Source organism: Clarias gariepinus, chromosome 2 (genome assembly GCF_024256425.1).
Source record: "Clarias gariepinus isolate MV-2021 ecotype Netherlands chromosome 2, CGAR_prim_01v2, whole genome shotgun sequence".
In the NCBI taxonomy this organism is placed as follows: domain Eukaryota; kingdom Metazoa; phylum Chordata; class Actinopteri; order Siluriformes; family Clariidae; genus Clarias; species Clarias gariepinus.
Genome location: NC_071101.1, coordinates 6779315 through 6804105, shown reverse-complemented (window position 1 = coordinate 6804105; position 24791 = coordinate 6779315). Strand labels below are relative to the sequence as shown.

General features: G+C 41.5%; 1 protein-coding gene and 2 gene segments (V, D, J or C); 2 read left to right on the top strand and 1 right to left on the bottom strand.

Annotated features, from left to right (window-relative positions):
- Positions 1 to 1855: 1855 nt before the first annotated feature.
- LOC128543332 (Ig kappa chain V region K29-213-like) lies at positions 1856 to 2974 on the bottom strand. The segment is given in 3 exon segments: positions 1856 to 2287; positions 2517 to 2819; positions 2910 to 2974. Coding segments are annotated over 3 exon segments (396 nt in total).
- An 84-nt stretch (positions 2975 to 3058) lies between these two features.
- Positions 3059 to 4179, top strand: LOC128514398 (immunoglobulin kappa constant-like). The segment is given in 3 exon segments: positions 3059 to 3067; positions 3127 to 3178; positions 3720 to 4179. Coding segments are annotated over 3 exon segments (378 nt in total).
- A 7842-nt stretch (positions 4180 to 12021) lies between these two features.
- On the top strand, positions 12022 to 15391 carry LOC128514361 (uncharacterized). Its single transcript, XM_053488184.1, has 5 exons — positions 12022 to 12100; positions 12207 to 12236; positions 12359 to 12637; positions 14155 to 14436; positions 15327 to 15391. Exons 1-5 carry the CDS (start codon positions 12040 to 12042, stop codon positions 15389 to 15391), a joined length of 717 nt encoding a protein of 238 aa, XP_053344159.1. The 5' UTR covers positions 12022 to 12039.
- The last annotated feature ends 9400 nt before the right edge of the window (positions 15392 to 24791 follow it).

The window sequence follows — 24791 nt, the reverse complement described above, 5'->3', positions numbered from 1 at the left end:
CATTAAGGCTAATAAATACTTTTTTTTATTTAATCCTTTAGAAGTAGAAATTTTTTTTCCTGATCTCCTCACAGTCTTCTTCTTTGTCTTTCGGCTGTTCCCTTTCAGGGGTCGCCACAGCGAATCATTTGCCTCCATCTAACCCTATCCTCTGCATCCTCTTCTTTCACACCAACTAACTTCATGTCCTCTCTCACTGCATCCATAAATCTCCTCTTTGGTCTTCCTCTAGACCTCCTGCCTGGCAGTTCCAACCTCAGCATCCTTCTACCGATATATTCACAATCTCTCCTCTGAACATGTCCAAACCACCTCAATCTGGCCTCTCTGACTTTATCTCCAAAACATCTAACGTAGGTTGTCCCTCTGATAAACTCATTCTTAATCCTATCCATCCTTGTCACTCCCAAAGAGAGCCTCAACATCTTCAGCTCTGCTACCTCCAACTCTGCCTCCTGTCTTTTCTTCAGCGACACTGTCTCTAAGCCGTAGAGCATTGCTGGTCTCACCACTGTCCTGTACACCTTTCCTTTCATTCTCGCTGATACTCTTTTTATTGCACAACACACCTGACACTTTTCTCCACCCATTCCAACCTGCCTGTACCCGCCTCTTCACCTCCTTTCCACACTCTCCGTTGCTCTGGACCGTTGACCCTAAGTACTTAAAATCCTGCACCTTCTTTACCTCTGCTCCCTGTAGCCTCATCGATCCTCCTGGGTCCCTCTCATTTACACACATGTATTCCGTCTTGCTGCGGCTAACCTTCATTGCTCTGCTTTCCAGAGCATACCTCTACCTCTCCAAATTTTCCTCCACCTGCTCTCGCTACAGAGCACAATGTCATCTGCAAACATCATAGTCCATGGGGACTCCTGTCTTACCTCATCTGTCATCCTGTCCATCACCAGAGCAAACAAATAGGGGCTTAGAGCCGATCCTTGATGCAGACCCACCTCCACCTTGAACTCTTCTGTCACACCTACAGCACATCTTACCACTGTCCTACAGCTCTCATACATGTCCTGCACCACTCTAACATACTTCTCTGCCACTCCAGACTTCCTCATACAATACCACAGCTCCTCTCTTGGCACAATTTTAATTTGATCAAAATTTATGTACAAACATCAAAATGTACACAAAAATATTTAATTACAATATTACTTTCTGTAAGTCTTTCTTTTCCTAGAAGAGGCATATTTTGCATTCCAGAGTATTAGTATTGATAGCCCAACCAGCCATTTAAAAACATTTAAACCACGTAGACTGCTCTTGTGGGTTCCTCTTGCGCTCCTTGGGGCGTGGCTCTGCACTGCCTCTGATGGTGTCTCTTTTGGGTCGCAATGGCTTTTCTGTGGGTATAGATGAGCCCAATACCATATGAGAACATCATTTAGTGAGCACTGATAATGTAACAAATAAAAATATGAGTGATCCTTATATTTTCTGCGCATGTTTGCTCATGTATATGTATTATTATTTTATTATTATTATTTTTTTGCTCATGTAAATGTATTTGATTGTGATTTTATGTGATAGACCCATACAGTAATTGTGAAGTGGAAGGAAAATGGTAAATGGTTTTTAAAATTCCATTTTAATAAAAAATCTGAAAAGTGTGGCGTTGGTAAATAGAGCTCACCTGTGTGAAATGTAAACTCAGTAGATAATCTCAGATGGTCTGTGAAGCCCTCAGAGGTTTGTTAGATAACATAAGTGAACAAACAGCATTATGAAGGCCAAGGAACACACCAGGTAGGTCAGAGGTAGAAGAAGTTTAAAGCAGGGATAAGTTGTAGGTTATAAAAATAAAATATCTCAAGCTTTGAACATCTCATTAACCTCTGCATCTTAAAATGTAAAGAACATGGCACAACTGCAAACCAACCAAGACATGGCCGTCCACCTAAACTGACAGGCTGGGAAAGGACAGCATTGATCAGAGAAGCAGCCAAGAGGCCCATGTAAACTCTGGAGGAGCTGCAGAAATCCACAGCTCATGTGGAAGAATCTATCCACTACTTGTTGTGCACTCCACAAATCTGGCCTTTATGGAAGAGTGGCACAAAGAAAGCCATTGTTGAGAGAAAGCCATTGTTAGGTTTTCAGTTTGTGCCAAGCCATGTGGAGTACATGAGATTCATTCTTCTTCAAATAAAACATCTATGTAGGAAAGAGGTGACGAGGTGTATCCATTGTGTGGACAGCTCAGTCTTGCTGGGATTTAGATTTTTAAACCATTAAGAGATTCCTGATAGACTTGCCAAGATCCAAGCATGACTGTCTGTAAAGGATGAAGGAGAGAATGAGTTTTTAGCAAAGCAATAATACGAAAGCCAGTCCAATTTAAGGATATTACTTTGTATAGAAAGAGTGTGGTGTGTGTTTTCTCTCATCTACAGTGTGTGTCAATACCCTCTGCACCTGCAGTCCGTCCCAGCTGCATTAGTGCTTCTCCTTATTTGCCTGAGGTTTTTGTACAACGCTCTAACACAGTGTGAACACTGACCTACCACTGATCTGGAGGTCACTAAGACAGTAATAATCTCCTGCATCATCAGCCTGGACTCCACTGATGGTCAGAGTGAAGTCAGTGTCAGCTCCACTACCTTTAAAACGATCTGGAATTCCTGAGTGTAAGGTAGTAGCGTGATGGATCAGAAGTTTAGGAGCTTCTCCAGTTTTCTGCAGATACCAGTGTAGGTAATTACCATTGTACACTTGGAGATTGGTTCTACAGTTGATGGTGACTGTGTTTCCTAGAGGAACAGTTTGCTCTGACGGAGTCTGAGTCACAATTACCTGACCTCTGGATCCTGAAGGGAAACACAGATTGTGTTTATCTGCTGTAAAGTGGTGAAGAACGAGTATGAAACAAAGCGTTGTTAAAGATGTTAACCGCTCACCTTGAGTCCAGAGGACCAGTGTGCAGATGAAGATCCTGATCAGAGTCATGGTTGCTGTGGGTGAAGTTGCTGAGCAGCAGATCTCAGTCATGAAGTGTTAAAGTCACAGGGCTATAAACACTCACAGAGCACTGAAGCATGAAGTGGTAATGCAAAGTGTGTGCATGTGTGTGTGTGTTACAGCGTGAAAGAGGTTTTTGTATGATGGTTTCATAAGAACACATCACTGTGGTGGACTTTTGGTGGAGGCACCAAACTCATCGTGAAGAGTAAGTAGTTTTTTTTTTCTGCTTTTAAGGAGAGGATTATTTGCAAACTACAAATAAGTTTAAACTTATGTAGCTGTAATGAGTAATTAATTTTAAGGAAACTATGCTAAAAACATTTAATCAATATATGGTTAAGGTATAGTAAAAATATAGTCTTTTTTTTAAAGCATTTTATTGTTTCACTAAATATTGAAAGCTGCTGGCTGTGTGTTTCTATAAGCAGCTTGTGCATTTGCTGTGGAGAAAGAAAGAGCAATACCTTAAAAAAGCATGTAATATATATATTATTACATCAGTTTGGGATTCACTTATTTATTAATGTAATATGTTGTGTTTCTCTAATTGCATTTTTTAATGTTAGGGGTGAGAGATTTAACTAATTTAAGTCTAATTGTAACAACTTCAGAATAAAGTTCTAGTGTCTTTAACTGGGAAATGGTCTCATTCTACTGGAACACATTTGTGTTGATATGGAGTTTTCAGTTTTGTTGGAATGCACAGAATTTACACCATATTTTTAAATGTGTGTTTTCGTTTGCAGCCGGAACCAAAGCTCCCTCCGTGTCTCTGCTCCCTCCATCCGGTTTACAGCTCTGTGAGGGATCAGCCTCGCTGCTCTGCCTGCTGTCTGACTACTCTCCACAGGGGGCGCTAGTGAGCTGGACAGTGGACGGCTCAGAGGTGAAGAATGGGGTTCTGACCAGCGCAGAAGATAATAAGAATGGCCGTTACAGCCGGAGCAGCACCCTGACCCTCAGCAAAGACCTCTGGGAAAAGGGGGAGAAGTTTATCTGTAAGGTCTCCCATGATGGTGTCAATCATCCAGTTACGTTCATAAAGAGTCAGTGTGAAGGCTAGTGGATAGAGTTTAACTCAGAGCTGCTTATGATCATCTACAGTTGAGTTTCAGTTCTACACAATGCTGAGATTTCTGTCTTTACTCTCTTTACTGTCCCGCTTCTCTTCCTGTAGTTTCTGCTGAAATAAAGCTGAGTTTTGGACGTTGTCTCTTCTTTTATTGGAGGTAATAGTGATGATCAGTGTGATGGGAATAGCTCTAAATTCAGTGCTGTTGTGCTTCAGTGAGTTTGACTGAAGGAAGTTGAACATCTGCCGAAGTTTCTGCTCTATTTTGGGAGAAATCAAACTATTCAGTCATGTTAATGCAAATGTCTGTTACACCTGCCCTCTCTCTCTCTTTTTGAAAACTAACAGTGAGACATTTAAATTTTGACTGGGTTCAGCAGCGAAAGTAATGAAGTTTGAATAACAAATTTTGTTAATGAGTCAGCTATTGCAAACAGGATTATATTATTTATCGCATTAAAAATTATATTTGAATAAACTTTTAAAGGTTTAATAATTTTAGGTTAGCTATATCTTTTCCTAATAGTGCAGTAAGTATACCCTAGACTTATCTAAGGTAATCAATTGGAAGGCTGGGCTTAAATCATATGGAACATCAATGCGAAGTTATATTATATATATATTACTACTAGTATAAAATAATGACATGACTCATTATGACATTGCATCCAGCCAGCAGCTCTACTTACCATAAGAAGTGCTGGAAAAGCAGAGAGTGTGAGCTCGGCTGTGATCACTTGATTGCTGCTTAATTAGAAGATCAGGTCGATCTGGTCAAAGCACTTTAACTGTTTTTCTTTCTTCCTCCGATCGCCTTGCGAAGGGGTATTTTAGCAAAGAAATTACAGAATTTTCTCTCATATTTATCTGACTTCTACGTCAATCACTATTCAATACATTAACTAACAATCCGCTGAGCGTTAATAAGACTCGTTGAGAATGGTCCAATCACATGAGCCCAAATATTAAAAAACAATATTGATTCACTAAGAACAGAAGTGGGAGGGTTTAGGGCGCGCAGTGCTCCTCCCCAAGGATGATAAAAAAAGTAAAATTCAATTAGATCTTAGACTCAAATCACATGCTTTTCAAAAATTTATGTGTCTACATAGACACAGCGCCCCGCGTTCACGAACGTAATACAGTTTAGATTTTTTTTTGTAAATAAATTATATTAAGAAATACAGCGGAATATCGTGACTAAATGCCTTTATTTAATTATTAAAATAAATAAGTTGTTGTTGTTGTTGGTGGTGGTCTTTCGGCTGCTCCCGGCAAGGGGTCGCCACAGCGGGATATCCAGTCCGCACTACAACTTGGCACAGGTTTTACACCCTGGATGCCCTTCCTGACGCAACCCTCCCATTTTATCCGGGCTTGGGACCCAGTGGCTGGGGTTTGGGCACTGGCTGGGAATCAAACCCAGGCCTTCTGCATGGCAGGTGAAACTGCACCAGTGCCCCAAAATAAATAAATAAGTATTATGTTAAATAAGTAAATGTTAAAGTAGCATTCTTCTCTGCCCACGCCCTTTATTGACCGGTCGCAACTTCTGGGTTGGTCTTTTTTGCTTAGGCAGGTGGAATTAATCAAATTTCCAATAGCAGCAGGTGGTTCTGGACATTTTTTTTTGCTAAAGCAAGTGGGATTAGAGATCTTTACACTGGAGCAGGTCTTGTTGCACATTTGCTAAGTTTAACGTTTATGATAGAATCGCTTCCATAATCAGCTAAGCTAAACTTTGAAATGCTTGCCAATCAGCTTGGACATGGTGTCTGACTGGGAGGGCAACTGTATTCCTACTGTATATCAACGAACATGAGTTAATACATTTCTCAAAATATTGCTCGTCTTGAAAAACATTTGCAAACCATGTTACTCACAATCCAAGGTTCCTGTGTATTAAAAACCCAATGGAGGCTTGTGGGTCCTCATGTACTGAGAATAATGGGGTTAACCCAATTCCAAGCATCATTTTGAACAAACTTAAAAGCATTGTTTTTAACTCTTTGGTTAACTCACTTTTCCAGTCCATCTGTATGAGAACGGTAAACACTAGTACAGTACAAATCAATTAAATGCCCAGCAAATTATATAAAGGTCACATAGAAATATAAGTATACAGAACATGGCTATAGTAGTGCTTTGATCACTTAGAATCTCGTTTAGGCTTCTGACTCAAGATAATGTGGAAAAGTGTCTCCACTACACTGTGTGCAGAAATGGTGGGTAGAGGTACTTCTTCTAGATATCGTGTCGCATAAACCACTGTTATTGGGGTGGGCTGTGGATCCACCAGTTGACATTTCTCAGGCACACAGTACTAGTCAAAAGTTTGGATAGTTGTTATTTTAAGACATGAAGGTCAGCTGTTCTGGAAGAACAGTATTGTGCCAAGTGCATTTGCAAAACCCATAAAGCTCCATGATGAAACTGTCTCTCATGAAGACCTTCACAGAAAACAAGACCAAATGTCAAGAACTAACCTGGAGTGACCAGAAGACGTAGCTTTAGTGGTTAGCCCTTTGTTGCATGAATGGTAAACCCAAACGCGGAAGAACACGAGTAGGCAGGATAATCACGCTATTTAGTCTAAGGACTCTCACGAATGGGGAGTAAGGGAAAGACACAATCTAACCCGCGTCCTATAAATACACACTCGATCAGGAGATTAAACCAAGAAGGTGAGTACTCACGGTTTGTTGGCGAATGGGTGAAGTGGTGAAGGGTTTCAGTTGCGAAATATGGAATACTGGATGGATCCGGAGCGCCGCAGGCAGCTGGAGCCGGTAGGTGACAGGGTTGATCTGTAAATTGATGCGGTACGGGCCGATAAACCTTGGTGAAAGTTTCCGGGATTCTGTGTGGAGATGGAGGTTCTTGGTTGAGAGCCAGACCTTGTCACCTACTTTGAACAACCGTCCCGGAGGGTGTCGACGGCGATGTTGGGTGATGTAGCTGGCGTTGGTATGTTGGATGGCACGGTTGGCTTGCCTCCATAGCCGTCGACACCTACGGACCAACTGTTGGGCTGAGGGTACGTCAACCTCCGGTTCCTGATGGGTGAACATCGGAGGTTGGAAACCATAGCATACCTCAAATGGGCTCAAGTTGGTGGCAGAGGAGACGTGAAGGTTGTGAGACAGCTCAGCCCATGTGAGGTAGCGGGCCCAGGAGCGCTGGTGATTGGACACGAAGCATCTCAGGTAGCGCTTCAGTTGTTGGTTGGTCCGTTCCGTCTGACCATTAGTCTGGGGGTGGTATCCGGAGGACAGACTAGTGGTGGAGTTGATCAGACAGCAGAAGGCCTTCCAGAACCGGGCGGTGAACTGGGGCCCTCTGTCCAAGATGCTGTCTTTGGGGAACCCATGCAGGCGGACTACGTGTTCCAATATCAGCTCTGCGGTAACCTTAGCTGATGGGAGTCCGGTGAGGGCCACCAGGTGAGCTGCCTTGGAGAACCGGTCGACGATCGTGAGGATGGTGTTCTCCCCTCGGAAACCGGCAGGCCTGTGATGAAATCCAAAGCGATGTGCGTCCAGGGCCGTCGAGGAACGGGAAGAGGTTGGAGCTCTCCGGGGGTTGGTCGGTTGGTATCCTTAGCCCTGGCGCACACCGGGCACGCCTGAACGAACTCCTCGATGTCCTTCTTCATGGAGGGCCACCAGAACGCCCGTTTCATGAACTGTAAGGTTCTTCGATTTCCTGGGTGTCCGGCTACGGGCGATGAGTGACCCCACTGGAGGACCTCAGCTCTTAGTGGATGTGGCACGAAGAGTCGTCCAGGCGGCGCCCCTGCCGGCCCGGCCTCCGCAGCCTGAGCCTGGCGAACCCTTGTCTCGAGATCCCACTGGAGAGGTGCCACGATGCGTGAAGTGGGTAGGACAGGCACGGGGTCCGCCCGGGGGACGTCTTCCTCCTGTTGTCGCGATAGGGCGTCCGCCTTGGTGTTCTTCGATCCCGGGCGGTATGATAGATGGAAGTTGAACTGTTCGAAGAATAATGCCCACCGTGCCTGTCGGGGATTGAGTTGTTTGAGGTTCCGGATGGTGAGGAGGTTCTGGTGATCCGTCCAGACGACGAATGGCTCACTGGCGCCCTGGAGCCAGTGACGCCATTCCTCCAAGGCCCACTTTATGCCCAACAGCTCGCGGTCCCCTACCCCGTATCGCTGCTGTGTGGGATTAAATTTCTTGGAGAAGAAGCCACATGGGTGTAGCTTCTGGTCTGGACCTCGCTAAGGGAAAACAGCGCCGGCGCCCACATCCGACGCGTCCACCTCCACAACGAACGGTTGGTTGGCATCTGGGTGAAGAAGGATAGGTGCGGTGGTGAAGCGATGGCAGAGTTCCCTGAATGCTGAGATGTCGGCCGGAGTGAGTTGGAAGGGGTGAGTTGCGGGCCTGGTCAGATTGGTCAGTGGTGCTGCAACTGTACTGTAGCCCCGGATGAAGCGACGATAGAAGTTCGCAAACCCGAGAAACCGTTGAAGCTGTTTGAGCGTCCTGGGTAGGGGCCAATGACGCACAGCCTCTAGCTTCTGCGGGTCCATGGCCACACCCTGGGGCGAGATGACAAAACCCAGGAACGTGGTGGAGTGCTAGTGAAAAGCACATTTTTCCAACTTACAGTACAGTTGGTGAGCGAGCAATCTCTTCAGAACAGCCCGGACATGTTGGGTGTGTTCGGTGATGGTGTGGGAGTAGATGAGAATGTCGTCCAAGTAAACGAACACCCATCGGCCCAACATGTCTCTCAGGACATCGTTGATGAATTGCTGGAAGGCCGAGGGTGCGTTACATAATCCAAATGGGATGACCAGGCTTTTATAATGTCCTGTGGGGGTGATGAAGGCCGTCTTCCACTCATTGCCCTCTCTGATGCGCACCAAGTTGTAGGCGCTCCGGAGGTCCAACTTAGTGAACACGGTGGCACCAGAGAGGGCGTCCAGGGCTGAGTTGGTGAGCAGCAACGGGTGTCGGTTCTTGATGGTTATCTTATTTAACCCCCGATAGTCGACACATGGGCGAAGTTCCCCCCCTTTCTTTTTCACAAAGAAAAAACCTGCGGCTGCCGGTGACGAGGAGGGCCAGATGGTTCCGTGTCAAAGAGCGTTGGTTATGTACTCTTCCATCGCCTGCGTCTCGGTAGCTGACAGGGAGTAGAGGTGGCCGCGGGGGGGGACGGAACCCGGCTGGAGCTCTATGGCCAGATCGTAGGGACGATGAGGTGGAAGGTGGGTGGCTCTTCTTTTACAAAAGACTGCAGCCAGGTCACGATAGGCGGGCAGAATGGCGTTGATGTCGACATCGGGGGCCTCGCACTCCGTGGAACACGTCCCAGCCGGGGCCTGTAGGCAAAGTTCAGTGCAGGTCGGTCCCCACTAGAGGATACGGTTTTGGTTCCATGAGATGAGGGGGTCATGCTGCAGCAGCCATGGGTATCCAAGGATGATGGGGGGAGATGAGATGGAGGTGAGGTGAAGTTGAAGCTGTTCCTGATGTTGGTCGATTATGAATGTGATTGGTTGGGTCTGGTGGGTGATAGGACTGGATGAGAGGGGCCGACCGTCAACTGAAGTGATTTGAACCGGCTGGGATAACACCTCGATCTTCATCCCCAATTCTTTGGCATAAGTTGAGTCAATGAAGTTACCAGCGGCACCGGAATCGATGAACGCGGTACTTCAAACTCGTTTGTGGCCAAATTGGAGAGTTACCTGGACCGTGAGACATGAGATGGTGGCGTTGGTCTTGGTGGAGTGCTCTCCTTGCACTCACCGGGGCTGGGCGTTATCCCGGACGAATTGGACAGATCGCCCGGTGATGTGCCGCTGACCCACAATAGGCACATAACCCCTCTCTGTACCGTCGTTCGCGTTCCGCCACGGTCAGGGAGGCGCGTCCTAGTTGCATGGGTTCCCCGGCTCCGGTGTCAACCACGGCAGGAGGTGGAGATCCGACAGATCCAGTAGTTGGGGCGGTGAGAGCAGTAGGTGGTCGTGGTACGGTGAAGGAGAAGGTGGGTGCAGGCGGCAGGGTCCTCGCAGCTGGCTTCGGGCGAGAGAGGATGCGCTGATCGATACGGAGGGTGAGCTGGATCATCCCCTCCAGGGTGGCAGGAAGCTCTTGCCCGGCGAGCTTGTCTTTTATGCGCGGAGCCAGTCCCTCGTAGAAAGATGTCCGGAGCGCGGCATCTTCCCAGTCGGTCTGCACAGCGAGGGTCCGGAATTCAGCTGCGTACCGGCTCATGGACAATCCTCCCTGCTGCAGATGGTAGAGCTTGGTGTCGGTCTCCACCTCGCCCGCTGGGTGTTCGAAAGTGAGTTGGAGTTGGCGGTTGAACTCATTATATGAGTGCGCGGTGTTTGTATCCGCCCGGAGAACTGCCGTGGCCCACTTAGCTGCCTGCCCGGATAGCAACGAGACCAGAAGCGCGATGCGTAGCCGATCGGTGGAGTACCTGGTGGCATTAAACTCAAACACCAGATCAAGCGCTGTTAAAAACACATTACACTTCCCGTCCGTGCCATCCCACTTATCTGGAAGCGCCAGAAATACATCAGAAGGAGGGGGGGGAGCTTGGTGCGGCGCCGCGGCCGCCACGACGGGAGACCGGCTAGCCACGCCATCCACAGCCGCCTGGAGATCCGCATTCTCCCCTGGATCTCCAAGACGTCGCGGCCTTGCGCAGATTAGCGATCTCCCCGGTTAGCGTGTTGATGAGCTTGGCGTGCTGATCTACCACATCGCAGAGGTGCGCGTAATCCGCTGGGTTCACCGCGTGGGCTCAGTCATTCTGTCAAGGACTAACCTGGAGTGACCAGAAGACGTAGGGAAAGACACAATCTAACCCGCGTCCTATAAATACACACTAGATCAGGAGATTAAACCAAGAAGGTGAGTACTCACGGTTTGTTGGCGAATTCCGACGTGGCATCGGCGACTTAATGACTGAGCGAGGTGCTATGGTTTGTTTACCTCTTTTATACTTCCTGGTTCGCGACCGCTTAACTTCCGGGTCCTAGTGCCGGTCGCGTTCCGAGTGTGCATGACACCAAAACTGAGCTCTGCTGCAGAGGAGACGTTCATTTAGAGTCACCAGCCTCAGAAATCACCAATTAACAACCAGCACCTCAGATTAGAGCCGTTATGAAGCTTTACAGAGCAGAAGTAGCAGAAACATCTCAATATCAACTGTTCAAAGGAGATTATTGTGCGTTTTGGACGACATCAGCATTGGTTTACAGTGTAGAAAGAAAAGAAAAATCAGGAATGAGCATGGATTTAGACGTTGTGTCCAAACTTTTAAATAATAGTGTGAGTCACCTGTGGCCGGAGTCTTGAGGCTGCTGAGTAAATGCAAAGAGAAAGCTGCTTTGATTGCCATTTTTAATTTCCCTGAATCTCAAGCATATAGTCAGAAAAAAAGCCTTTGAGCTAAGGACTGAGCTTCACCAGACAGCAGCAGCAGAAGACGGTTGCCCTCTGTGATTTCTCACAATGCCTCAGCATGCTCAAACAGGTAAAGGGAAACATCACGGTCATCAAGTGACCTCATCTCATCCAGTGTCATGTGATGGTCATGTCTTCTCAGCTTGCCTGCCACCAGTTCTCTTTCTGTGTCTTGGAGGAGATCCTAATGTTGGGTCTGGTGGATGTTTGTGAGGTTTTAAACAAGCTTGATTAATGATGTGGACTCTCTATAAAGTTTCATTCTTTACTCCTGGGTTTTCTGGAGGATTTGGGGTATGAAGTGCTGGAAACAGGTTTGGTGAATCTAATAACTTATTTATAGTATTTAATCTGGTTCATTCTCCCACGGGTGTAAGCATCATGTTTTACTTGACCCTCTCTGCTCGCAAACGTCACTTAACCACTTTCACATTCACACCACTTCCCCTATCACACACTCACACACACACACACACACTTCAAAACGTGTACAGTATGTGTGATTATCAGCTTCTTCTCAGGGTGAGACAGAAGACTGTGATGAAGTTCTGTATTTTTTTCTCTTTTCTGCTTACAGATTATGTGAACTCTGCTCAATCTGGTGAGTAAAGTGGATTATAAAACACATTCTTATATATTTATATGTATGTAGAATTAGTTCTCTGTTTAGTTTTTTTTTTCATGTATTTTGCTCATCTATACTGTAGATTCTCCAGCTTTCCAAAACATGACAGCAGGTATATTGTTTATTCTAGATTGCATTTTAGAACAGATAAGTGTGTGTTATCCAGCTCGGATCCAGATATTTTGGCCTATTATTTATTTTATATGAGGAAAGAAATAATTTGTACTTCACCAGTCCAGGTTAGCCGGAGCGGCACAGAGGGGACTGACATCATCCTCTTATGTGAAAATGATGAGAAAGGGTCTTGGAGCAAGCGCACTGAAGATGGAAGAGTGGATCTTTACATTCTACGGAATAATGAAGATACCACTGTGTACAAACGTGCTCCAGATGACCGCTACACCGTGCTACCTGATTCTACCCTCATGATAAAGAGTCTCTCTCTTTCAGACTCGGGTATTTATTACTGTAACGGTTATCCAGTTCTGAACCTGACCGTAGCTCCATCATCAGGTGAGTGAACATGTTTGCTGTTAAAGGATTATCAGAGTTGGGAGAAATCAGATGTCAAATGATATTAAAAGTTTTGGGCTTTTGACAAAAATTTGTAGTAGTTTTTTTTTATTTATTTAAATTGACTTCAGACTTCAGTAATTATATGAAAAAAAGACTGAAAATACTGGGACAACATCTCACTATCTCACAACATATCACTATCAACATCAAGGTGAAATGTTAAACTTTATCTTAAGCAGGATACTGATCCAAAAAAATGTATTAACATGGCTTATGAGGCCTGATTGAAATATCACCAGTCCTGTAAAAAAAAAAAAAAAAAATCCTTCCTTTTAATATTTTTTCTTTTCTATCAAAGAGAATATGGGTCTATATTACAACATGTAATTCCATCTCTGTAGTCCAAGTCCAGGAACCTCTATAGTCCAAATAGGGACCATAAAGCCCAAGGGTGACGACTGTACATTATGCACCAAAATATACAGTACAGTACTGAAACTTGCGCATCCCAGACATGCATATCCTTTTGTCGACAGGGCATAGCTCCAGCCACAAGTGAAAAGGAAGTTGTTTTGTGCAGTTTCGATGGAGGAATTTTGGCGCATACTGTATTTAGTGTGATTTGTATGACCACGGTAGTACATTCACACACTCGTTTACACGTTCCGGGCAATCTGGGAACGCCAATGAACCTAATCTGCATGTTTTGGACTGTGTGATGAAACCGGAGTACCCAAAGGAAACCCACCAAGCACGGGAGAACATACAAACTCCACACACATCCAAGGCAGAAACCAAACCCAGAGCCTTGAGGGGCAATGCAACAGTGCTAACCTCTAAGCCACCATGCAATATGTACAGTGATTACCACATCAATTATTGCACATTAAGATAAATTATTTCCACACTTGATTCAGTACATCCCGATCAATTTGCATTTCCTTTATTTTCTTTTTGTAATCTTTCATGTTATAAGATTTGTGTGCATAATTTAATAAAGCACAAGAATGAGATACTAATTCATAATTCAACTGTATGCATGGGATATAGGCGATTTAATCACACGCAGACTTATTTGGACTGGTTGAGATGAAAAAAATATCAAATAAAATCAAATAAAAATAAGTAGCTTGAACGTTGCCCATATACAGTATGTACTATTAATCGAAAATAATATCAAAATAAGGGGATTTTTACTAAATACTTTTCAAAGTATTCGATTATATAATTAGAAGTAGAAGAATATAGGTTTACACAAAAACCATGATCAAAAAGCATTAACCCATTTTAAAACCCAGTGAGTAACTAAAGTCGGCCACCACGTGAAGCCAATGACCCAGTTATCATTTCCAGCAAGTGTACAGAACAAATGCACATGGTTAGAGTGCACAAATCCGAAATCAAGACAACAATCCTATCCAGATCATTTGGTAACATTGTTTTGACTTTTTTACAGTCTCTACGTTAATATATTGTGCAATGTGTGTGTACAGTAATGTTGTTTTTTTTGGCAGCCGCGTTCAGTCAAAGTCGTACAGAGGGCAGAAACATCAGGCTGCCCTGCGACTCTGACGGGGAGGTCTCCTGGACAAAACACACTGAACAAGACAAGAAAGTGTTATTTATATTTCACAAAGAAAATCAAGATGCCTACATATGTGAACCTGATCCAGACAAGCGATACATTACTTTACCTGATTCATCGCTCATTATAAAGAACGCTGTAGTCTCAGACTCTGGATTGTACCGCTGTGGTGGTGATCTGTTTATAAATCTGACAGTCAGTCCATCTAAAGGTGGGTAAATACTTTTTGCATTCAATTTTCATTTTTAACCAGCAAAGTAAAACAGGAAAATGTCGTGTGTTGGTATGAAATAACCATCAGTTTGCACACAATGTGTGCAAATAATTATGACTAAAAGCTACGGTATTATGTTTTCACTGACATTGGGACAGACTATGGAGAATTCAGTTAGTTTCAGGATAATAATACTGAAATTGCACACATTTGTGTTAAGACGTTAGACAAAAGACAAATGGGGTGTGTGTTGTACACTCACGTCATCAGCCTAGTTAAAGACTGATTTACATTTACATTTACATTTAGGCATTTGGCAGACGCTCTTATCCAGAGCGACTTACAAAAAGTGCTTTAATGTTTACATAATTGGATACATACTTACACTGGGTTAACTAGGTTAATAACTAAGTGCCATTAGTCCAACACAACTAAGAAGAGGGTTTTTTTTGTTTGTTTTTTTCTTCGTGGGGGGGGGGGGGTGTATGATAGCTGCAACATGTCACACTGAAATGTACTGCATGTTGTGGCTGTAACGTCATTTCAGCCATACAGAACAGAAAGTTAGCAGAACGGGAAGAAAGAGTCCATACTTGTTATTAGAATATAATCCGTTACTGCAACTACAAAGCTACTGACCTAGTTCTCTAGTTTCACTTCCTCATGTGTCCTTTTACAGCTAGATGCATTTATATGCATATCTATTTTCATGTTAAAATCTGTACTTATAGTACATTGGAGTTCTGCCGAACAATTTAAAATGTAGAATAACTATATTGTGACACTTATGATGTTGTCAGGAAGATTGATGTCTTCTTAATATTCTTAATTATTTTATTAAATGATCACTACAATAAACATGATAGTTGTTCTACTGTATGTTCTAGTTTTATCAAAGCCCTTGGTGCACACCTACATGTCTTCCATGAGGGAACCCACAGGTAAGATGTAGACGATAGTTAATATAAAATATACATTTATTCGTTCCGCAGTGGGGAAATTTCTAAAAAAAAAAAAGATATATACATGTTAATAAACTATAGTACTAGGTTGGCTTTACTTCCTGAAGCCACTCGCCAATGTTATTCCACTTGCATATTATTTTTGACAGAGCAAATTTGGCATTATTTATAGGTTTTACGCCGGATGTCCATTTATTTGGGCTTGGGATCAGCACTGCGTCCAGTGGCTGGGGGGTTTGGGCACTGGCTGGGAACTGAACCCGGGCCTTGCGCATGGCAGGCAAAACAACGAACCCGGGCCTTCCGCATGTTAGGTGTAAATGGGAGAGTTGCGTCAGGAAGGGCATCCGGCGTAAAATCTGTGCCGGGAGCAGCCAAAAGACCAACAACAAATTTGGCATTATTTAACATTTGGATTGAACCCATTTAAATTAACTGACCAGTTTAACAGGATAATATATATATAAGAAGGCTTTGTTGAAAAGATTAATTTAAAAAGACTAGAAACATTTACTTAATTAATCATAATAATTCCTTTTTCTTGCAATAAAATGCAAAAATGCTTTGTTCTGTCAGCATATTCTGAACTCCTACAAAATTGTAAAATAAATTAAAATAAAATCAATTTTGAACTATGTGAGACCCCAAGGATTCATGATACTTAAACGTCTGCTATTTATTTATTTAGTAATACAGTGGTAGAAATCAATAAATTATACTTCACCATTATCACAAACACATTTAAATTATTTATTAACATCTATTATAACATTTTTATTCTGAATATAGCTTTGATATGGGTAAAAAAGTGACATTTACTTCACAGGATTATCTATCTATCTATCTATCTATCTATCTATCTATCTATCTATCTATCTATCTATCTATCTATCTCTTTATCTATTTATTATTTTTGGACAGTCAGTTGCACAGAGGGAGACAACATCTTCCTTTACTGTGCAACTTATGGGGAAGTGATTTGGCGTAAACACAATGATGAAGGGAGAACAGACCTCTACATTACTCAACGCAACGGCAACCTCATCATATGCAAACCTGATCTAAAGAAACACTTCAAAATATTACCTGATTCATCACTCACAATAAGCAATGCCTCATTGTCAGACTCAGGGGCGTACTACTGTAACGATTCTCCAGTGGTAAACTTGACTATCACTCCATTAAGCGGTAAGAAAACATTCTTTTTATTTGGTTATTTTTAAAATTAAGTTTAATTGCTTCTGTTATATTTCATTTGTCTTCTTTAGCACATGTATTGGAAGGAACTCCTTTTTTATAAAAATCTATTAAAGACCAAGATGCAGTTGCAGAATAATCTTTATTATAATACATATTTACAATACTAATAAATATATTACCATGCAGAAGATAAGGAATCTAGGTAGGTTTATCACTTAGCCTAGGATTGTCCCAATCCTGACTATAGAAAACTGAGAGACCCCAGGTTCTTGTGGTGGAACAAATGCTTGGGCATATGGACAAACAAAAGTGAGAAAACAATGATTTTAAAATGTGAGATAATCAGGTCTAGTGTAACAGAAAACGCCTAAAGCTATCAAAGCAGTCTAAATAAAAATGCAAAAATCCAGTGAAATAATGCTTAATGTTGTCTATGTGGATCTGTGAGGTTCTACTGTATGTGCTGAGCCACTCATTGCTGAGCCATGCCCCTTTTACCAAAGCAGGTGCAGTGTCAGTGACATTTCCCCTAAAGCTGCTTTTTTTTAACAGTGGTTTTGCAGAGGTTTTCAGCTGTTTGCAGCCATCTGCTAATGGATAATCTACTCCTCATTAGCCTTTAAAAATAGATTATTAGATTTAGCTCCATGTTTTATGTTTAATATCACTAAACAGAATAAGATTGAGAATTCCAACACAACTTATCTTTCATTTCCACAAAAACGATGCTAAGTTACTAATTTGCTGGTATAATAAAGCCACAGGGCTCTGTTCTAATCCCACTTCTCTTTTCTTTGAATACTGTAGTTTACTTCAATAGTACATTTTTCTTTTTATAAGCACAATATAACTTTTACTCTTGAAGGGAAGAGGTCTGATCACTATCAGTCCCTTCTTTTAAAGCTCTGTGAAGTGAACATTCCTGATTTGTACCAAGTATCATAATAACGCAAAACACACATGTATTTTACAGCCGAGTTTCATCAGACTCACTCAGAAGGGACAAACTTTATGCTCTACTGTTACAGTTTGGGAAGAGCATTTTGGACCAAATGCATCAATGAAGAAATACCGGATGTCATTTTCACTCAAGATAAAGAAAACACGGTCATGTATAAACGTGATCCAGACAAGCGCTACATTTTATTACCTAATTCATCACTCGTGATAAGTAATGCCTCTGTGTCAGACTCGGGGATTTACTACTGTAAGCATTCTCCTGTGGCCAATCTGATCATCTTCTCATTAAAAGGTGAGCAAATTTTTTATTTCTCCTATGTAATTCTTTTGAGATTCTATTCTAACCTATGTGAATTAAATAATTAATATTCTTGTTTATATGCATGGGTGAACGTATCTACAAAGACCAAGGGTCACTGTTGTGGGCTAAGAAGGTGGTAGGTCCATGATGAGATCTAAAGATAGATGGGATAATGGGCAGAGGGTATGGACAGAGGATGCAGCCCAGGTTGGATTGTGTGGGGTTGTTCATACTAGGCATAAACCGAGGCGAACATGGCTGGAGGATCAAAGGGAACGTCGAGCAGCGCATAGTATGATTAGAGCAGAGAGGTAAGTGGGTGCTGGCCAGACCTGCCAAGAGTGAAATAACAAGGGACTGAACAAGCACCTGAGTAGCCTGTGAAAAAAGAAATGGGTAGAGAGTTGTGTGTCATTTGCATAACAATGGTATGAAAATCCATGCAATGATATGACCTTACCAAGAGATCGGGTATAGAGGGAAAACAGAAGAGGACCAAGTACTGAGCCCTGTGGGGCACCAGTAGAGAGTCTGCATGGGGCAGATGTGGATACTTACCTTCTACACATCTTTTATAAAACTACTGTACCTTATGCTAATGCACCCATGGGAGACTATAAAACCTAGGGAGTAATTTGTTATGGCTTCTTCAGCTGGGAGAAAAGGTGGTTTTGCAACTGAAGCTTAAGGAGCTGGCACACATGGATGACATATTCTCCTGTAATTTACTAAAAACAGATTATGATTTATGCACTACATAGATCAAACTTAGTAGTGACCTTAGCTGCTCAAACACTTGAATGCTGAGTTCATCATGGGAGCGGGCATTGAACTTTTAGAATGTCCACCTGAAGGACATGATAATCAGTATGAGGCCTTATGACAGTACCTTCTAAATATACTCCTCCATAGAGTGATGCTCTTGCTAAGAGAGTGAGAACAACCTACCCATTTGGGGAGTGGTAAGTGGGAGTAAGCTAATGCTGCAACCAAAGAGAATATGGGGCTGGCTAAATGTGTGGGCCCTCTGCTGGTCCTCTTTCAGGTCCCAGTAGTCTTGCAGTACTGTGGACAGATCTACCGGGTCAGGGATGACCGAACGTATTTAAGGCGATGAAAATAAATTTATTTGGCTCAGATGGCTGAGGATCTGGGTTGCTGACCAGAGGCTTGGGGGTTCAAGCCTTGTCACTGTTGAGTCCTTGGGGAAGACCCTTAAGCCTACACCCCATACAACCCAGCCAGTGCATGCAGTGCCAGCCCTAGGTCCATTAGAAATGGTCAGTTTGCAACAGGACTGGCATCTAGGGCAAAACTTGTGCCACATCTTGTGGATCAAATGATATATTGTGGCAGCCCTTATGATAATGGAAACAAAGCCCATGAAAAAAAGAAATTGGTTTACCTATACAGAAAAGATTATAATTAAAAGTTTATCATAATATTAATCAGTTTAGTTTATTGAAAGATTATGATTTAAGGTATCACAATAACTGACTTTTGGTGTTTTAAGACTTTTTTTTCTTTGCTCCAACATTTAAGTTAATGGAGGGTGGAACTGGGTTTTATGTAGCTGATTGTGTAACTCTTATCTAAGAGTTATCAACTCTTTAGGGCTTAATATAATATTGTTTACTTCCTTAACGGCTTGCTATTTAAACATTATCATGTCGCTCACACGTCATTATTGCCTTGTGTCAAAAGTCACTGTAGGGTCTTTTTCATGTCCTTATGAATTGTTTAACTGGAACCGGCTGCTTCAAATCGGGAGACTTGAAGTTGGGAGAGGAAAATCGGCTGAGAGGAATTGGGTATAAAAAAAAAATGGCAGCTGATGCTTACAAAAAGAAGTGTCTATTTCAGATTTGATTAAACCCTATTTCAGACTTGATTATGATTAATCAGTTAGTAATCTATGGAGCTGATCTCTCAACATCTCTGGTTACTTTCTGTCACCCTCTGGTGTATAAAAAAAAAACGTATAAAAAAAAATGCACAAAAAAGAAATAATGAAAGCCTGTGGCAAATATAACTGAACTTCCTTTACATCCTTGCCTGCACATTAAATAGAATTGTGATGTGTTAAATAAATCGGATTGGCTCGGGTGGTTGAGGCTCTGGGTTGTTGATCAGAAGGTTAGGGGGTTGAGCCTTGTCACTGTCTGGTCTACACTGTTGGGTCTTTGGGGAAGACCCTTAAACCTACACTCCAGACAACCCAGCCAGTGTGTGCAGTGCCGGCTTTAAGCCTGTTAGAAAATGGGAAGGTTGCAACAGCACATCTGGGGCAAAACTTGTGCCACATCTTGTGGATCAAATGATATGATGTGGCAGCCCTTAGGATAATAAGGAAAATGAAAAAATATATATATCAGCACATCAGTCAATATCAGTAAATTAAAAGATTATGATTTAAGTTATCGCAATAACTGACGTTTTAGATCCAGTCTCAAACATTTTCACCTTAACAAAGTATTTTTAGTGGCTTTCTTTACAGTCAACTAGTTAACATCCCATTAATGGCCTCTAATACACTAACTCCTATTTTTTTTATATCATCTTAGTATCTTAGATAAAATAACTGTAATGACATGGGTCTCGTGAGTGGCTGAGCCGTGAGAAAAGATCCTGCACGGGGTTCTGAACAGGTAGAGCTGTGGTCATCTAGATGGAAAACTTTATTGTTCGTGTTCAGAACACTGTTCGGTTAGTTTCCCTTAGTTTCTTTTCAGATCCCCAATTAATAATTCCACGCTATCTCCAAACGGGATGGTCTTTCCATGCATGTATCATAAGCACTCTCACAGACTCCTATTTCACTGACCCCCTCATTAGCCCTGCACATGGGCTCTTATAAATATTATTACATCCTGTGATAATCTGCATAGCAATAAATGCATTAATGTAACAAAATTTTAATATTTTGTAGCATAATCCTTTTGTTTTCTTTTTTTTTTTGTAGGTGGAGTGAGTGAGGTTGAGCGAGGCCTGATGTTCGGTGGTGTTGCTTTAGCATTTCTTTCCTTTCTCTTGGCTACAGTTGCTGCAGGCAGAGTGATTCTCCATCAAGACCGGCAGGTGAGAAGAAATGTGGTTCCGCTCAGTTCGGAATAAAAGAGACTGAACTGGTACACCTTCATTGATGAAATTAGAGAAAGAGTTTAAGATGATCTGTGATTTTCAGCAGAGCATTTATTAAAATAAAGCACTAATATTTTATTACCAAATATTCTTTTCTTAGACGAGTAGACTAGTCCTTTTCTCTTATCCAGTTTTCATGTTTATGTATCTAAATAATGTCTGCAATTTTTCATTAAGGCTAATAAAGACTATATTTAATTAGTCCTTATTTTTTCTTATATCCACACAATAAAATATGCCGTATTGAAACATAGGTATCATCAACTGAATGAACCTTAAGCTAGTAATATATTATAAGGCATATTTAAAAAATTCTAAAAGCTCTGAAGTGTGGAAGTCATCAATTAAATCATAATAATCAAAAGTAATGGAAGTTGACATGCATTGGCCTTGCACCAACACCAGAAGGTGGCAAAGAGTAACCAGAGATGTTAAGAGATTAGCTCAGTAGATTACTAACTGATTAATTATAATCAAGGGCATTTAGCCACACCTCTGTCTAAATTCTGTTCATCAAATCTGAAATATACACTTTGACCCGAATGAAGTGTGAGCGACTTGATAATGTTTCAATTGCAAGCCGTTAAGGAAAGTAAAACAAAGTATTATTAATATAATAATATCACGATATGATAATAACCACATACCGTCTTACTGACAGATAGATGCTGACCTAAAGACATTGAAGGAATGAGACAAATGCCAGATGACCCGCTATTTAATGCAAGTGAATGAGTGGATGGAGTCTGGTACCATCAACTTTTCTCCACCAGAACCCATGACTAGTAAAGACAAGCCCAAGCCTTATTTTACCCTGAGTGGAGGACGCCTTTGGCAATGTGTTTTTTTCTGTAAATATAAATAAAATTTCCATATGAGTTGTGCAATGTGCTTTTATTGTACGTAAAATTTTATGAAACTTGATGTATAAATATTGCAATGGTATGGAGATTTATGAAAGAAATTTTACTCATGGTTTCCACAGTTTAGAGTGAAATAAAAATGACCTAACCACATATATTTTGGGAATAAAAATGATGTGATAAATTTGTCATCAGACTTTATTATGAAATTAACAGAAATGATCAAACCTTTTAGATTAAAACCTTTTATTGTGCATCAAATTTTAACATGTAATATATCTTTCAATTGTGTTTCCATCTACTTTCATCCACATTTAATACGAGGACTTTTGGCTGCCAAATGCTGCTGAACAGGTAACGAGGCCAAATGCTTTAGAATCGATAATGACTCGATAATGGTGCTTAAGAATAAATACTGAGGCATTACAGAAGAGTTAAAGACGAATTAGTCAGGAGGTTCCAGTCAAAATCTTTTAACATACTCTAATTTTCCTCACAGTGCTAATGACGCTAACAATGCTAATGAATTGGATAAAATTCACACCAAGTCCAAAAGAGGCTGTAAGGAGCTGTTACCGACCTCTGTCGAGCTGTCCAGGGGTTGTAACAAATTTGGAATGGGGGTATTATTATTATTATTATTATTATTATTTTATTATTATTTTTATTGATAATTATATTATTTTTATTATTATTATTATTATTATTATTATTATTTATATGGTTTATTATTATTATTATTATTATTATTATTATTATTATTGATAATAATAATAATAATAATAATATTAATATTATTATTATTATTATTATTATTATTATTATTATTGTTATTATTGTTATTATTGATATTATTTTTTTTTATTACTATTATTATTATTATTATTATTTTATTTTTTTTTATTATTATTATTGTTATTATTATTATTTGTCTTTTTCCACCACCCTGGCCATCCGACATCCTCACAAGGTTGACTAGCGAATGAATTAATTTAATCAATTTCTATATACAAACATCACAATGTAGAGTAAAAATCTTTAATTACAATAATACTTTCTGTAAGGAATTCTGTCCCTAAAAGATGCATATAACCTTACTGTAGGTTTTTGGTTCCCTTTATGCCACTGGTGTGGCTCCAGCTTTCCAGCTTTAATGCCTCTGATGGTGTGCTGTGGTGTTGGCAAATACATTAGGTGCTGTGGGTTTGTAGTTTGGAGATTGGGCTTAGGCTCTTTGCCTGCAGGTCTGTGGTCCAATGAGTGCTCTGGTGCCTTTCTATCATGGCCAGCATTGACATTTTTTGGGACGCCATGGCTTTTCTGTGGGATTAGACTAGACAGGTCCCTGTGGGCATCACCGAGCCTTAGGTGCACATGATCTTGTTTACTGATATGTAATTGATATTCAATGCCAATGTGTTATTGTTATTTGGTGTTTTATTATGGCTGATCAGTGTGTCTGATAACCTGCTCCCACTTACACTGAAATTAGGAAGATTTGTTAATGGCAGACGCTCTTATCCAGAGCGACTTACATTTTTATCTCATTACACATCTGAGCAGTTGAGGGTTAAGGGCCTTGCTCAAGGGCCCAACGGTGGCAACTTGGTGGTTGTGGGGTTTGAACCTGGGATCTTCCGAACCGTAGTCCAATGCCTTAACCGTGAAGCGGTTCATGAAGCTTAATCAGAGAAGCAGCCACATGTAATAATTTCGAGTTAGCTATATCATTTCTGAATAGTGCAGACTTCAGAAGTAGCCTATTGGTAGGTAGGAGTTAAATCATATGGAAAATCAATGTGAAGTTATATCATTTTTTTTTTTTTTATGATTATAGTTAGATGAATCTGTGTGCAGTATGAATGGAATGCTGCATGGCTCAAAACAATTCAGACCACAGACAGACTTCAATATTGTAACAGACTTTCTAGAAGAAGTGGTACAATTGATTGAACTTTCCACAGGAGCAGAGACGATTGGACAAAATGACTGCAGCCTCTGGTGAGATTGGTCAAACTCTGGGCAGGCGGAAGCAGGGCTGGTCAAACCTCCAACAGAACAGATGGGGTTGGTCAAACGCTTCTGTAGGATCATGTGGGATAATTCATTCTTTATGCTGGAGAAGTAAGTTATATTAGTCAAATTATGCATATGAGATTGGACATCCTTTTTAAAGGAGCAAGCTGGATTTTTTTTTGGCTGAAGCAAGTGAGATTAGCCAACATCATCATTATCATCCTCATCCTCATCATCGTCATCATCATTACTGTCCGTGTACTGTATAAGCAAAATGGTTTTGCAAAATATTTAGCAAGCACAATTTTAGAAAAGCAGTTGGACCAAACTGGTTCTTACCCAGTCTAATAAAACAGATGTTCTGTATATTAAACCAATTTTAAAATATGGTCAGTTCAAAGTCTTGCCCACTTTTACCCTTTTTTTTACTTATAGTTTATTCCATGTCTGTGCTGTAAAACACCCCTATCTTTGTTTTTCTCTTAGCAAGCTCAATCTTCACTGATTACATTCCACACCATTCACACAGACTCAGGTCACGGACTCGAACCCATTCCCATGGCTCTCTCATATTTGTTTTATTTTATTCCTATCAATCCACTATTTGTCAATTTTTTTATACCGGGTAAAGTGTGTGTCCTTGTCTTCTCCAAACAATACCATTCCCTGTGCCTGTGAGAAACATCTCCACAAATGAACAACCAACACAGATGTGTAAAACAGAAGGGTGGGAAAGTCACCTCAGTGTATCTCATGTATAAATGAGGGCCAAATGAGGTCGCTCAGATCTCTGAGAGTGCACTAACCAAGGCGACTCGTCATGCCCCCCTTCCTGGTGTTTCGGCACGCTTCTCTTGAGCGCTGTTCTCGGGTCTCCACTGCGCACCAACGTCACGTTGGAAAGCACAA